Source organism: Lynx canadensis, chromosome A3 (assembly GCF_007474595.2).
Source record: "Lynx canadensis isolate LIC74 chromosome A3, mLynCan4.pri.v2, whole genome shotgun sequence".
Lineage (NCBI taxonomy): Eukaryota > Metazoa > Chordata > Mammalia > Carnivora > Felidae > Lynx > Lynx canadensis.
In genome coordinates this window covers 5,650,116-5,665,779 of record NC_044305.1, presented here as the reverse complement: position 1 = coordinate 5,665,779, position 15,664 = coordinate 5,650,116, and the positions used below count along the sequence as shown (strand labels likewise).

The following is a 15,664-nucleotide window of genomic DNA, read 5'->3' as shown; positions in this document are numbered from 1 at the left end:
GGAGCGGCGACGTCCGGGAGTTAAGAGGGAAAGAACCCGACATCCACGGCCCCAAGAATCAGAACCAAATGTCTCCTTTTATTGAAAAGTCAAAAACCCTCTTTATTTTGTCTATTTATACAGAAAATTCGCTGAGGACCGCTCTATGCAACAGCTGAAGGTACAATGGTCTGACCGTTAATAAATAGTCTTAAATAAGAAAACAAACAGGCCGGGGGCGGGGGGGTGGGGAAGCGAACTCATCATCCTGAACGAGGGACCGAAGAAGGAGCGTGTAAAGTGAGCTTCCGATGGACATAAATAATTTCCTTTGTTTTGTAACAACTATTTACATGTTTCAATGTACAGACGATGCGAGCCAGAAGCCAGTTGGGGTACAAGTGGCCAGAAAACTTGCACCTAGAGGGAATCACACAAAAATCCCCAGATCTGCCAACAGGTAAAACAAAGCACAGCAAAGACAGTGACTCTCCCCTACTGACCGGGCCGAGTGAAGGCTGCAGCCTAAGCTACTGAAGAAGAAAAATAAAAGAAGATAAAAACGGGGGCTCTGGTGTTTCCAGGAACCAACTTAATCAAGGTGGAGAAAACAGTCCCCTGCTGGACGGGACTCCAGGGGCACAGGCCTCATCTGGATGAAGCCTCGTGTGGATTAGCCTCATCTGCACAACCCTGCTCTAGACTGCCCAGAGCTCCCCAAGGCTTGTGTGGCAGCTAGCGGCTGGGTGCACAGCATTTAGGGGACCCACTGGCCAAGGGAAGGGAGGCTCACACCAAGAGCCACATCAGAAATGGCAACTTGGAGTTGGAACACCCGATTAGGACGTCACTCCCAAAGCGGCTTCTAGATCCTTCCATCTGAGATTGGCATCCAGCAGATCTGAACCACGTCATCTGCTGCTTACTTCGAGGAGCTGATTGTTTGCAGAGCCCTCAGCAGGGGCCACCGGGGGCCCCGGTTGGAGCCCAGACCTCAGAACGCTGCTGTCCATCTACGGCCCAACGGGGGAGCCCCCCGGGGCGGTGGCCAGCACCCCCGCCCACCCCACCCCGATCTAGAGCTGGGCTTCCTTGGCACTCCTTTAAATGGGGCCATGTTGGCTAGAGTGCAAGGTGTCGCTGCAGGTGCTGTCCCGCTGGCTGTCCCGTCCACCCTGGCATGCCACATCGAGTGTCCTACCGTGAGGAGAGCCGGGAAACCGGTTCCAAAGTCTGCCAGCCCTCCACATGCCTATTTTAATCTCTGCCACCACACACACACACACACACACACACACACACACCCAGCTGAACATGTTTTTCCTTCAAGGTCAACACCCCCCCTCCTGCGAGCAGAAATCTGCCGTTTCCCTGCCCGGCTAAATCTTAGATTTAGGCAGGTCTATATAAACAGTGGGCCTCTGCAAGTCTCAGAATGAAACCAGACTAGAATGACGGGGGGTGGGGGGTGTCTCCCCATCCTCCCCCGGCCACAGCTTCTGTTTACGAAACCAGAGTAAACCAAGAGATGGGGATAAATTGTTTAGGAAAATATATCTGTAACATCCTAACCATTTTCGTTCATTCGTTTTATTGTGACATTTATTACAGGAACTTCTGTGTTAACTCTCCTTGCGCACAGACACAACGCGCCCACGCCTCGCCGCGCCCCCTTCCTCCCGCTGCTGGGGGGCCCGGCTGAAGGGCGCTCCTAATTACCCCTGGGAACGAGTCAGCGCACGGCAGAGACTTCACAGCCAATGATCGCGGCCGGGCCACTTTTCTTTATATATATATTGTTTTCCTTCAGGCTTTGCCTGCAGCAGCTTGTAGGATCTTGTCCATAGGAGGCCGGTGAAAACCTGATCAAAAGGCATTCACCTCTCAAATTCCTTGACGCTCCCACACCGTTGAGGTTGGGGACGGGGGCGGGACAGGCCTCTCGAGGGGCGGCGGGTCTGCTGGTGCCTTGCCAAGGCAGGGGGTGGCGGGAGACCGAGGATCCTGAAAGAACGTGGCCCCCGAGGATCTGAGCTCCGGGGAGGGACTAGTGGCAGCCACAGGCCCGGACGACCATGTTTCTGTATTTCTTCAGGATGACGTTGGAGCTGTCGTCGAAGTACAGCACAGAGATGGCGTTGAGCTGCGTGGGGGCACAGCACGGCTTGGGCACCGTCTCCGGGTTGATGAAGTGGACCTGGAACGAGCAAGCGGCGGCAGCGGTGAGACGCGTCGCGTCACTCCCCCCCGGCCACCTCGTTTCTAGAAGGATCACGAGGGCGAAACGACCGCGCGCGGGGCTCGCCCTCGGCGCTTCCTGGGCGGACACGGGACTAGCTCGGTTCTGAGAGGGCCCGTTTCCCACGGCAGGGAACCAGAGTACCGACGTCTACACAGCACACGGCTGGGAAGCGAGTGGCCGGGCGGGTCTCCACCGCGGGGCTGCCTGTACAGTGCGGAGGGCTTGGAGGGGTCTCTGGGGGGCCAGGGGCACTCGACCCCCAGCCGCGACGGCCAAAAATGTCTCCAGAACCTGTCAAATGTCCCCTGGGGGGGGGGGGCAAAATTGCCCCAAGTGGAGACAGAATGGGCCCGCAGGCCGAATCCTGCCCACCAGCTGTTCCTGCGAATAAAGTTTTATTGGCACCTAGGGCTGCACCTGGCACACTTGAGTCGCTGCAACAGAGGCCGTAGGACTCGCGAGGTTAAAAAGATCTACCACCTGACCCTGTCCAGAGAAAGGTGGCTGACCCCCGGGCTCACCTGTCCTGTCCAAGAAAAAGAGAAAGCGAGGCACACATGTAATTTCCCATGTTCTAGCAGCCGCATGTGAAAAGATGGAAAAGAAATACGTACAATTCATTTAAATAATATATTTAATTTAACCCAGGGTTTCAAAAATATGATCGTTGCAATACATACTTACCGTAAAGAATCATTAATGATGTATTTTGCTTTTTTTTGGTACCAAGTTTTCAAAAACTAGTGTGTATTTTTTTTTTTTTTGTAATGTTTTTATTTATTTTTGAAGGAGAGAAAGAGAGAGAGACAGAGCATGTGCGAGGGAGGAGCAGAGAGAGAGGGAGACACGGAATCCGAAGCAGGCTCTGGGCTCCGAGCTGTCAGCACAGAGCCCGACGTGGGGCTCGAACCCCCAAACCATGAGATCACGAGCTGAGTTGAAGTCGGACGCTTAACCGACTTAGCCACCCAGGTGCCCCTAAGTTTTTTTTTTTAGTTTTGAGACAGAGAGAGAGAGAGAGAGAGAGAATGCAAGTGGAGGAGGGGTGGGGAGAGAGAATCCCAGGCAGGCTCCACACTCCACAAGGAACCTGACACGGGCTTCACCCCAGAAACCGTGAGATCATGATCTGAGCTGAAACTAAGAGTTGGATGCTTACACTGACTGAGTCAGCCAGGCGCACCCCTAGTGCGTATCGCATTGTACTGTAATGTTGATTTTTGAGGGGGGGAGGGGCAGAGAGAGGGGGACAGAGGATCCCAAACGAGCTCCACGCTGACAGCAGAGAGCCCAGCGTGGGGCTCGAACTCACCAGAGATCATGGCCTGATCCGAAGTCGGATACTTAGCCGACTGGGCCACCCAGGCGCCCCTAGGGTGCATGTTGGACTCCCGACGCCTCTTGATTCAGACTGGCCCTATTTCAAGTGCTCAAGAGCCACGTGTAAATGTGGTTACCGCGTTGGAGGGTGCAGATCTAAACGATACGAGACCGTCCTGCCTCGTTAGTAGTGACAGTTAAGAGGACAAAATGGGGCGAACGCTTGGTTGGACATCATCAAGAAAGAAGGTCGGGAAGGGAGGACTGAAGACAGAGGCCGGCTGGCTGCTCAGGTTTACTGCCCTTCGTGCTCGTGGGATTCTCTGCGCCCTACGGAGACCAGGGCTGGTGGCAAACAACGCCCCGGGCCTGAAGGGGCCACACAAGCGCCCCGGATGAGCGAGGCAGGCAGGGAGTCAGACGAGAGGGAAGAGCGAGGGCTGGGGCACACCGCAGGGCGGACGCGGCCAGCTGACCGCGGCCAACCAAAGCCAGCGAGTTGAATATGCCGAGTGCCCGGGACAGGCCAGGAGTCTGGTTCTTGCTTTGTTTTTATGTCAAACTTCAGGTTTCCAAGCACATGCCAAGGGAAAGCACCCTGTACAGGCCTCCAGCCTGTGACCTCTGACATGAGCCAGCACACTTGGTAACTTTTTATGACGGACCATTTCAAACCTTACAAATCTAACTGCCCCCCCCCCCACCTCCACCCTTGAATCATTTGAAAGCAAATCCCAGACATCAGCTCATTTCCTCTGTATTTCACTAGGACTCTCGGCAGGCAAGGCTTCTCCCCCCACCCCTTTTATTTTTTTAATTTTTTTTTTTTTTTGAGACAGAGAGAGACAGAGCGTGAGCAGGGGAGGGGCAGGGAGAGAGGGAGACACAGAATCCGAAGCAGGCTCCAGGCTCCGAGCTGTCAGCACCGAGCCCGACGTGGGGCTCGAACTCACGGACCGCGAGATCGTGACCTGAGCCGAAGTCGGACGCTCCGCTGACGGAGCCACCCAGGCGCCCCTCCCACCCCCTTTTAAACATGACCACAGAAGCATCTTTTCGGAATAATCGAAGGGCTCGCTCTGATCCCAGAGTTTCCTCATGATGAGCAGACGGGGCGGGTGGTCACAGGACGGCTAGGCTCCTGTTGTGTGGGCCATGAAGCAGGGGTCGGAGGGTAGAGTTAGACCCGTGGCAGCCCGGGAGACCCCCGGGGCACCTCCCAGGGGCTTCAGGACAGGACCTTAGGGGGCACGTGGGCGCCAAGGAACAGGGTGGGGGCACTATTCATTTCCAGCCCGAGGACTTTCAATCCTGAACAGGGCTCCGGAGTTTACTGCTGGGGGAGGAAGGACCTTGCAAAAGCATTGCTAAAAAGAAGAGGCCTTCCTTCAAAGGGCAGACCGCGGCCCAAGTGAAAGGACCAAAGGGGCTTTTTCTCCAGGAGGTAACACGTGGGTAGGAACATGGGAAAAGAGAGATGGTTTATTCCGAAACAAAAGAAGCCAAAAAGTCCATCACAAACAGAACTGCAGGACAGAGGGGATGGCCCTGAGGAGGGAGCTCTCTGTCACCAGGAGCATTCAAGCCAGGGAGGACGACCGATTGACAGGAAAGGCCCCAGTAATGTTCAGGGCAGACAGCTAGATAATCAAGACCCCTGAGCCGCAGATTCTACACCGAAGAACCAAGTTCCTAATTTTTATCACTACTGCGGTTTTCAGGAGAGTAATAAAAATCACATGCACCAGGGGTCCCAGTGCTGGGCACCCTGGTAAGAGCTTAGCTGATTATCACACTGAATCCTCCAGTGACCCCAGGGAAGTTCCACCTGAAAGGCCCCCCCTCCACCCCATCTCTCTGTCCTATCGTCCTGTCTGCCACCTTCCTGTCCCTTACTCCTCTCAGGCTTCCTCATTTGTCTACTCGACCGTTTCTCTCCCTGGAAACCGAGGCCCCGAAGGCAAGGACCCCATCTGTGCCGTTCCCTGCGGTGGCCGCTGTTCCCAGTCCGGGTCTACATGCAGGAGATGCTCAGGAGATGCCCTAGGATGGCTGAACCCCCAGAGTTCAAGGGTAGGAGGCAAAGACGTGAACTCGGAAAGGGGACAGGCTCTCGAGCCAGCATGAGCCAAAGGAAGCACGGATTTGGGGGGTCGGGGAAGGACCTGTGGACGTGGGGTAGACGGGCGGACAGCCAAGAACAGTCCCCCAGACAGAGGCAGGACCAGGGCCGACTTCCCCATTAGGCACAGTGACCGCTGTCCGAGATGCCTTTAGGAGCCCGGGAACCTGTTCTCGCTTCTTTCAAAACTGGGAGAAATACAGGAACTTTAGGGTCAGAGGTTGTTGTACACATTGTTATGCCGATGCCGTTGTAGAAGAGGATTCTTAATCTTTTTTTTTTTTTTTTTTTTTAATGGAGGAAGGGGCCCAGGCGGGATGGGGTGGGGGCCCCAGCCTGGGGGAGCCCGAGGCAGGGTCCGGCCACCCCGATGGCAGGCGGGCCGCACTCACCAGCGTCTGCACGATGGCGTGGTTGGTGGCGTTCATGTAGGAGTTCAGAGGGAAGGCACACTCCCCCTCGCAGTAGTAAGCAGCATAGCCTTCGGGAGCGATGATCCAGTCCTGCGGGCGAGAGAGGGCGAATGAGGGCGAGTGAGAGCCCCCCGTACGGCCCACTAACCTCCACGTCCAAACCGCCTCCTGCGGGCCACACTCCGCGCTCCCGGGCACAAAGACCCGGCCCCGCTCCGTCCTGCGCAGCGGGGGTCCTGCTGGAGCAGGAGAAACAGATGATGATGCGCTTTCACGGTCCCCACTGAACGCAGAATGGAAGAAAGACCACCACCCGGGGGCTGGGCTGAGTCCGGAACGGACGCTCGCACGGCTTTGTGGAAAGGTGGCACGACCGAGGGGACGTCCACGTTAGCACTGCCAGGTGGTTACACGTTGGCGGTCTGCGTTCGGCGAAATCTCCGTCTGCCAGTTCGCCCACGTGGGGCACAGACGGATAATCACCCACCACGGGGAGAACAGATAGAGGACCGTGTAGACGAGCCAGCCCAGCCGCCCTGTGCACGCGAGCGGCTTGGTGAAGGACGCGCGGCCGTGCCTGCCTTTACGGTCGGGTGAGCACAGCACTACCGTCCCAGCAACACCCACACCCCTCACTGACTCAAGTCCATGGATTCTTCCAGCAGCGGAGTCTGGGGCTCGGTTCCAGCCCGGCCGGGTGCCCCGTGGAGCACGGGAGCCGTGAGTACGAGGGCCAGAACCAGGGGAGGGCTCCACGCTGGCCGTGGGCCAGTGCCTCGAAGGTGCGCTCGGGAGCGATCCCCAGGGAAGGGTCTGGCCTCGCCCACCGAACCACAAGTTCACCGAGGGGAGAACGAGATCGGTGGCCTTGGTGATCTCAACGCCCCATCGGGGAGCCGAGCTCCACCAGGGCGGGCACACTGTTCACGCTCACGGCTGTGTCTCTGGTGCCCGGAAGAGGGCCCGGGATGTCGGAGATACTCACAAGCAATCACGAGAGCGTATGACCCTCATGCCCGTCCTGGGATACGCCCCCTGCCCTTCACCCCACTCCATCCAAATGGTTCCGGAGGGAGCAGTCATGGTCCCCGGACGTGATCTCATCCCCCAAACAGCCGACCGGTTCAGGATCAAGCACCCGACCCGAGCTGGCTCCGTCAACTCCCTGCCCTGCGCAACTGGATCACGGAAGGGGGAGGGAGGGACAGGCAGGGCAGGAGGTGGGGGCCGGCCCTCCAGGCAGCTGCGTTCTGGCACACGGGCTCCCCCGCGTCTGAGAGCAGCCAGCCGCAGGATGGAAATGGAGTCCACGTGGAGAACGAGGCTCAGGGTCCGGAGCGTTTGGGCTGCCGGTTCTAGCTTGCGTCCTGATTCCATTCCCGCTCTTGGATCTCACGAGGCGTCCCTGCATCCTTCGCCTGGACTGTCTACCCTAGCGAGGGCCCTTGAGGCTGGAGTCTCAAGTCGAGCAGGTGAGAAACCTGACCCACCGTACGTGTGGGACGCAGGCCTCACCGCCCTGGCGGGGGAGCCTGGGGGAAGCCCAGCCCAGAGCCGCCCCCCGCATCGGGCAGACCCAGCCGACCGCCCTTACCTGCCAGCCCAGGTCTCGGAAGCTCACGTACAGCTCGTGTTTCTTACAGGCCTGCCTCTGGTCACTGCTGCTGTTTTCTGCATTGACGGGAAGCAGAGGGGCAGGGCAGGGGGGTGGGGAGGGAAGGAAACGTGCGCGCGTTAGAGTTCCCTCGGTCGCAGGCAACGGCGTGAGCACGGTCAGACTCAGAAAGCTGGAAGGCGACCTTTCGGACGCAGAAGCTGTCCGAGTACCCGCAGCCTTAAAACTCACTTCCGTCCCCGACGAACGGCCCACGCGAGACGTGCCCGCATTCCCGCTCTTCCCGCGCCACCTCAGCCCCTGCCACGCTCTGGACCCTCCTGCGGACCCCGGGCGTCTTTGTCCACGCGTGTTGTTCAGACGCAGACACGGGCCCAGATTCCCTGCGGGAATCAAACTACGGCCACAGGCCGCCGTGCTGGCCCAGGAGCCCGCTCAAGGGGTCTGCTTCCGTGAGGCCCGCCCACTGGCGAGGCTCACCCTTCAAGAAAGGGCACGAGGGGGCGCAGACGGGGCCTGGGACAAGGCCCCCACCACCAGGAAGAAAGGAGAGGGCAGGAAGTCAGATCCCACTGACCTCCCAGAAAAACACTCTCCTGAGGCTGCTTTGAGGAGTCAAAACTATGCGCTGGGGTTTTCCGGAAGCATGTAAGGGTTGTTGGCATTTGGGTTAGGGCCTGAGCACTTGTGAACATGCAGAAACCCTCGGCTTTCTCTCTCTCTCGATCGTGCGCACACTCTCTCTCTCATTCTCTCTCTCTCACGTACACACACACTCACTCTGTTGCTCCTGCAACATCATCTTCTATCCTGCAGCCACAGGGATCGTTTTCCTTAACCATGCCTTGTCTCTCTCCCACCTAAAACTTTCTAGCATGCTTCGAGCAACATCTCTCAACTCCTGCCCTTGGCCTGTCAGGTCCTACGGAACCCAGATTCCTAAACCATCAAGCGCTAAGCTCTAATCACACCGGCCTTCTTTCTGTGCTGTGAATCTAATGCCAAGCCTGTCTCTGCCTCAGGGCCTTTGCACTTGCTGTTCTCTGCACCTGAAATGTTTCTTGTGATCTTTGTATGTCTGTATCTACTTGATATTCAAGCCTGTCTGAATGTCGCCCCTTCAAAAAAGGTCTTGCAAGGTCACCATTGGATTCCCAGAGCCAGTGTCCACTGATATTTGTGTAATTAACGCACAACTAAAGGAGAGGTTAGTGCCCCAGCTTCTGTCCATTGCTGTGATGCCTCCAGGCCTAAGTGTCCCAGAAGGTAATGAAACCAGTGGATGAGAGACACAAGGAGGAACGGGGGCTGCCTGCTCACCTGGCCCGTACCTGGGAGGCTTCCAGATGTACCCCGTTCCCGCTGCCTGGTCAGGCCTCTCAGACGGCCAGGGGAGTGGCCCTCCTGGAGGCCTCAGGTGCTCCCGGCACCCCCCCGCCCCGGTTGAGAACCCAGGACTGAGCTCACCAGCTCATTTCCCACCCTTGGAGTGAGGACTCGTTCGGGTAAGAGCGAACGGCCCGATCCAAGCCGACAGCACGTGGATGGAAGCGTGCTGGGGGCTTCTGGAAAAAGTCTCCTGATTCCTAAGAAAGACGCATGGGATACGGTGCTCAGCTCTTCCCCCCATCACTCGGGAGCAGAAGAGGAATGAAGCCTGATGGCTCCACGCGGCCACAGCCTTGAGAAGAAGCCAACTCGGAACACAGAAGGGCAAGGTCGAAAAAGCCGGGCTTCCACTGTCGTTGACTTTGTGGACCAACCAACCCTCGCGCCCACCCGGCCCTGGCACCGCGAGCCGATGGCTTCCCTGGCGGCTGATGCCACTTGATCTGTGCTTCTGAGACTTGCGGCCAAACCACCCAGCGGGTCCTACCTAGGAAGGTGCGTCCCGGTGTGGGGCCGGTGGTCAGCTGGAGCCCAGGTACAGACCCCGGAGGTGTAGACCCCAGAGCGCACCGGCTCCCAAGTGGAGTCTGACCAGTGGGTGTGGACCAGGGAAGGGGGTGGTGCCCCTCCAGCCGTGGAGTCACATCCCGGTTCTCCCAGACCTTGGGCTCCTCGTTCGCCGAGGATCCAGTGTCTACTGGGGTGGCCTCGAATGTTCAAATCAGTCTCGCACGACACTCGGCTCAGAGCGACAAGCTGCTGATCTTTCTCCTTCCGGCCCACCTGCGAGGGAGGGGCCTGCTCCTGAAGCCAAGACTTCGCTGCTGACTTGAATTTAAATGACCATAAAAAACACTACACACGAACTTCATTCACACAGACACCCTTCAGCCATTGAAAGCGAATGCCTTGTTTCCTCCAAATCCCACGACACACCAGTTTTCCGCCTTCCTCTGATTCACGAGAATTCTCCCCGTGTGGCTTCTAGGTTCGTGGGAAATAGTCAGATAAAAAGGGTATCACTGAATTCCCTTCCCTGGACCTCAACTTCCCCATCTGGGAAGTGGGTGGGGTGGCTCTCTAGGAAGTCACGTGTGGCGGCCACAGCAGATCGGGAAACCCCCTCGGACACCTGCGAGACATTACGCTGTCCCAGACACCCCAAACATACGGCCACCTGGGCCACCCGGAGGCGGAGAACAAATCTGAAGCGAAATGGAGGGGGGCGGGAGTGAGGATGGGAAGGACAAAAGAGAAGGAATACTGGACGAGAGGAGGAGGAGGGAGGGCAGGGGGAGGGCGGCAGAGGGCACAGCAATCAGAAAACGGTCTCGGACGGGCTTTCCGGAAACGCTTAGGTGACGAGCCGTGTTCACGGCTGGCCGGGTTAACCGCACGCGACTTCCACCTTCGTCGGCCTCTGTGAATATTCCCGATTTTATACATATCTTTATAGTCCAGGAAAGCAATTTTTATTTTCTATTTTTTTTTAAGTTTATTGATTTATTTTGAGAGAGAGCGAGCGAGCGCGCACGCAAGCATGGGGGAGGGGCGGAGAGAGAGGGAGAGAGAGAATCCCACGCGGGCTCTGCCCTGGCCGTGCAGAGCCTGACTCGGGGCTCGAACTCACACACCGTTGAGATCGTGACCTGAGCCGAAACCAAGAGTCGGCGGCTCAACCGACCGAGCCACCCAGACGCCCAGGAAGGCAGTTTTTAAAGATTTACAAACCGGTGAGAAAAACCGCGTTGGACTGAGCACAACAGACACTCGGAACTACAGAAATGACCTCCGGGGGGGGGGGGGGACACAGTGTCACTGCCTGGTGCCTCATTCATTCATTCATTCATTCACTGATGCCATCTGTTCCTGGGGGTCTGTCTACTAGTTTGCGGCCACTGTTCTAGGCATTAGAGCGACAGGCGCCAACAAAACAAAGCCCTGCCCCGGGCGCCTACGCCTTCCAGTGACAGATGATCAATCAGCGGGTCAGCTTGAGTTGTGTCCTGTCGAGGAGAGCAGTAAGGCCGGAGAGGGGGTGTGTTGCCAGGGGGCCCTGCGATGGAGGGTCCTCACAGAAGGCCCTTGGGAGGAAGTGACATCTGCACAAGAACCGAAAGGGAGTGAGAGTCTGCCAGAGAGGCATCCCAAGGAGGAACGCTCCAGCCCGAGGACGCAGAAGGAGAGGGAGGAGCGCGCCGTCCGTGACCGCGAAGGTCAGCGAGAACCCTGACAGCCCCGGCAGCCGACAGACGGACAGAGGGCCAGGCACCAGAACCTTCCAGGAGCGAGGAGGGGTGAGCGGGGCTCAGCAGCAGGCAGTGTGGACGGGGGAGAAGGCGGGCCTTGCTGACCGAGCTCCGAGGGGTGGCTGGGAGGACAGAGCGGCAGCGGGGGGTCGGGCTCCCCTTCCCCACCTCTGGGCCTGGCAGCCGGAGGGCTGAGAGAGGGAACCGGCTACGGGGGTCCTCTGGAGGGCCAAGTGGCACTCAACACGTGACGGTCGAGGTCAAGGGAGCCATCAGAGAAGAGCCCCAGAAACCGACCGGGCCATTCACAATGCTGTCCGGAATGCAGAGCGGAACTGCAAAGATGGCCTCCATTGCTGTGGCAATGCCCGTGGCCGCAGGCAGCAACTTCAATGCACAGGCCTCCCTCCCCGCCTTCCCTGTAGGGAGCCGGAAGGTAGAGGGGAGGGAGGAGGAGCCTCCCCTCAGCCCAGTGACGCGTGAACGAGACAGAGGACTGAGCGCGTTAACTTGGGACAGGGGCGCGGCTACGAAGCTTTGCTCCATGTCCTGGGTAACGAAGGATCCGAAGCTACGCGAGGCTCAGTGAGGAGAAGGTGCCAGCATCGATTAGTAATGTCTGCCACGGGCAGAGGAAGGGCGAGGGTCGGCCCGAGTGCCACGTTCCCCAATCCTGTCTTAAAGCGAAGCAATGATATCTGGCTTGATGTTGAAACCCAAGGCCCAACGGACCAAGGCTGCAAGCAGCAGCGTGTGAGGCCAGCTGTAGGTGTAAGAGGTGGGGGGGGGGGGGGCCGGTCACCAGCCCTGCCACCAGAGACCCAGACGCCTGCACTGTAACTCCGGGCCTCCTTGGATCGCCGGGCTGCTCTGGGAGAAAGCGGTCAGAGGTCCTGGTTCAAGATGACCGCGTGTTAGCAGAAAGGCTAGGACAGGGGAGAAGAGATGACTCCCAGCTCCCCTGTCCCTCTGGTCTGCCCTATCCCCCCGAACCCCACACGGCTTCATCCGCCTCCACCGGCCCCTGCCTGAGCCGCTGACAAGTTACACCCCCCCCCCCCCCCCAGGTCATCTGGTGGAGCTGCCTAATTACCAGGGGGGTGGGGAGAAGACAGTCGAAGGGAGGCCACGGACCCAGGCTCTCCATCCCCAACCACACCGTCTACGAGCAGTAGAAGGCTCTGGGGTGTATGTAGGGGAGAAGGGGGGGATGAGCCTGCAGGAGAGAAAGCTCCGTGGTGGACAGCAGGCTGGAGCACGTGGCCCCCCCGGCACACGATGGGCTGCGTATGAGAGAGAATTCAGCTCGTAGGGCCCTAGAGCAGGATTCCCAGCCCAGCACGTGGGGCCAAGCACTTCAAAAGGTGTGAATGTACGTACTCACACATTCAGCCATTCTGGTTTACCAAGTCTGTTGGGGTGGGGCGGGGCGGGGGGAGGCGTTGCTATGGCTTTTAAATTAAATGTCCAGGAAGGGTTTAGATGAACTTCAAAAGGGGCCAGGAAGTAGCAAGCCCCGGGAAGGAGGCAGACCGCCAGCAAGCTAGAAGAGGTGTCACGTGAGGTAGTGAGAGCCCCGTCCTGGGGGTTATGCAAATGGAGACCCGATGAGTGTTTGGGGAAGATGCAGTGGGGGAAACCGGGTGTCGAATTCTAAGACTTTGAGGCCTGGTGCCTCTTCCTTCCCTCCTGCGTGTCGGCTGGCAAGGAATCTGCCCGTGCTTCCTGCCTGGCTGATATGGAAAGACATCCAACGGGGGTCCCCACTCTGACACCCCACCCTGCTCCTCGCCATTCCCAGAACAGCCAGAATGATTCTCATCACCCCTGCCCCCCCCCGCCCCCCATCGTAGCTTAAAACTCTGCCAAGGCTTCCAAATTTGCTTTGGATGAAGTTCAAACTCAAAGACGGGGCTCCCAAGAGCCTGATATGGCTCACCTTGCCAGCCCCGCCGTCCCCTGGTCCCAGCCACCATGGCCTCTCTCTCCCCTCGAAGGCGCCCTGTCGCCTCCCGCCAGAAGTCTCTGTGCCCGCTCCCTGGGTCACCCTGGTCCAGCCGACCCAGCCAGGCCTCGAGGGCACCTGCTGGTCCCAGAGCTCTCGGGGGGACAGTCTTCCCTGAAGTCCCCTCCCCCAATGCATCCGTCCCTAGTCACCACCCCCTGCCTCTCAGGCCTGTTAGTAAGTGTGCCCGGGAGCGGCAGCCACCTCCAGCCTGGCCCAAACCCCGAGGACGGACGGTGGCTGGGCTTTCCCCACTGAACCCCCGTCCCCAGGGCCGGCACAGAGGAGGCTTCCAATGCGAAGGAAGGGATCCGGTTGTTGGATGTTTATTTATTTTTGAGCGAGGCAGAATGTGAGCAGGGGAGGGGCAGAGAGAGAGGGAGACAGAATCCGAAGCGGGCTCCAGGCTCCGAGCTGTCGGCACAGAGCCGGACGCGGGGCTCGAACTCACAATCTATGAGATCATGACCTGAGCGGACGTTTAACCGCTTCACCGACTGAGCCACCCAGCCGCCCCGGTTGCTGGATTTTAATCAGGGGGCATGACAGACCCTTTTGAGAAGCCCGAGAAAGGATGGATCCAACTGCCTGAAAAGATTCCCTGCAAATCCCTGCACATCGTCTCCAGGGCCACTGGAGTCCATCCAGGGGCCCCTGGGGGGTCAGGAAACCCGACTCTGAAAGCTTTACCAAGCACAGCAACCATTCCTTTCTTCTTCGAGAAGGAAAACGAACAGACACTTAAAAACTGGTCACATGAGGCCAAGGAAGCTAATGACAATATGGGGTCAATCTGGGGGTCGGGGCCGCTCTGCCGGCTTACCACCCTATTTCTGAACACCCCCGTGATCCCCCCACATGCTTCTCGGGCCAGCTCCGGGCCCAGCGGCAGGCAGAGCCGACGAGCTCAGCTCAGAGCTCCCCACGCGGCGGGCAGGCTGGTCCCTGCTGCGGACCCTGCCTGCCCTGCCCTGCCCCGCAGCCCACCCAGAGCTCCGTGATGGCCTCGGGGGGACGTGTTCCCGCACATCCGTCTGCTGAGTCAACCGCTCTGCAAACACGGTGGCTGAAAACACCACTTTATAAGCTTCTAGCTCTGTAGCTCGGAAAGTGCATCACAGGCCTCGACGGGGCCTCGTTCCTCCTGGAGGCTCAGGGGGACATCTGTTTCCTAGTCTCTTCCAGCTTCGAAAAGCCCGCCTTCGCGACGTGTGCCCCACCCCGCCTCCAGCTTCAAAGCCAGCGACATCGCGCCTCGCCGCCCCTCTGACTCGGGGAGAGATTTCCCCCCTTTAAGGACCCACGTGATGACAGCACGGTGCTGGGCCCACCTGGACCGTCCAGGCTTCTCTATCCTAAGGTCAGCTGATTAGCAACCTGGATTCTATCGGCAGCCTTGGTCCCGTTGGCCACGTAAGGAAACAGTCACCAGTTCTGGTGATTAAGGACACGGACATCGGAGGCCTGGCGGGGGCGGGGGGGGGGGCATTATTCTGCAAACAGTTTCCTGAGGAGCCAAGGGATACCCCTTGGAGAGCAGCGCACCCAGCCAAGGCGAGGGGGACGGGGCACAAGCTGGGCTCCTCGGAGGCGGTGGGTCATTTCTGCAGCCCACTGGGGACGTGGTCTGCGGGCCAACTTAATTTATTTGCAATTTTCTTTTTGCTCTGGGGGAAAAATCAAGAAGCATCTTTCCCTAACAGAGGCAGCGTCTGCTACGCAGAACGTGGCACGGACCAGGGTGTGGGCACGCAGGCCACAGGCGTCCACCGTGCTGAAGAGGCCGGTCCAGGCCAGCCAGGCCCCAAAACTCATCCCAGCGACCCCAGGCCACCAGATGCCATCAACATCCTGCTGCTTGATCAGCCGGTAGGGAAAGGGACCACGTCTCGGCCAAGCCCCGATGCCGGCACAAAGGCAGGCCCAGGCAGGGCTCAGCAGACACCTGGTGAATCGTCAGAAAACACTGAACAGGACTGTGGAGGAACCCAAGCTCATCCAGTGCAGGCAGACGCCTCCCGGCAAAATCAACAGGCTCGAATCCCAGGGCTGACACTTACTTGCACTGTGCACTTCCGGACCAGTGACTTAACCCCTCTGAGCCCCACTGTCGCCCCCTCTTCAACATGGGAGGCCGTCCGCCTCAGAGCCTCAAGAAGCACAGAGTACATAAATGTAGCACCTCCTGGAAGTTTCTGTTGCGGAATTCACTACCTTCAGGATTGCTATTCACCTCTGAGCTGCTTGCTGTGAAGATGTTCCCTTTATTTTCAGTTTGTGTTTACTTGTCACAATGCAACATTTCAATGAACCTAAAAGTACCCCCCAAA

At 58.4% G+C, this 15,664-nt stretch overlaps 1 protein-coding gene across 1 annotated transcript in view; it reads right to left on the bottom strand.

The window, feature by feature from the left end:
• Nucleotides 1-1,239: 1,239 nt before the first annotated feature.
• BMP7 (bone morphogenetic protein 7) overlaps nucleotides 1,240-15,664 on the bottom strand; it is a 90,835-nt gene continuing 76,410 nt past the window's right edge. Inside the window, exons 5-7 of the mRNA XM_030309338.1 lie at nucleotides 7,671-7,747; nucleotides 6,056-6,166; nucleotides 1,240-2,176 (exon numbers count right to left, since the gene is read on the bottom strand). Of these exons, the coding sequence (XP_030165198.1) occupies nucleotides 2,027-2,176; nucleotides 6,056-6,166; nucleotides 7,671-7,747 (338 nt within the window). The 3' untranslated portion in view covers nucleotides 1,240-2,026. The remainder of the gene's footprint in view (nucleotides 2,177-6,055; nucleotides 6,167-7,670; nucleotides 7,748-15,664) is intronic.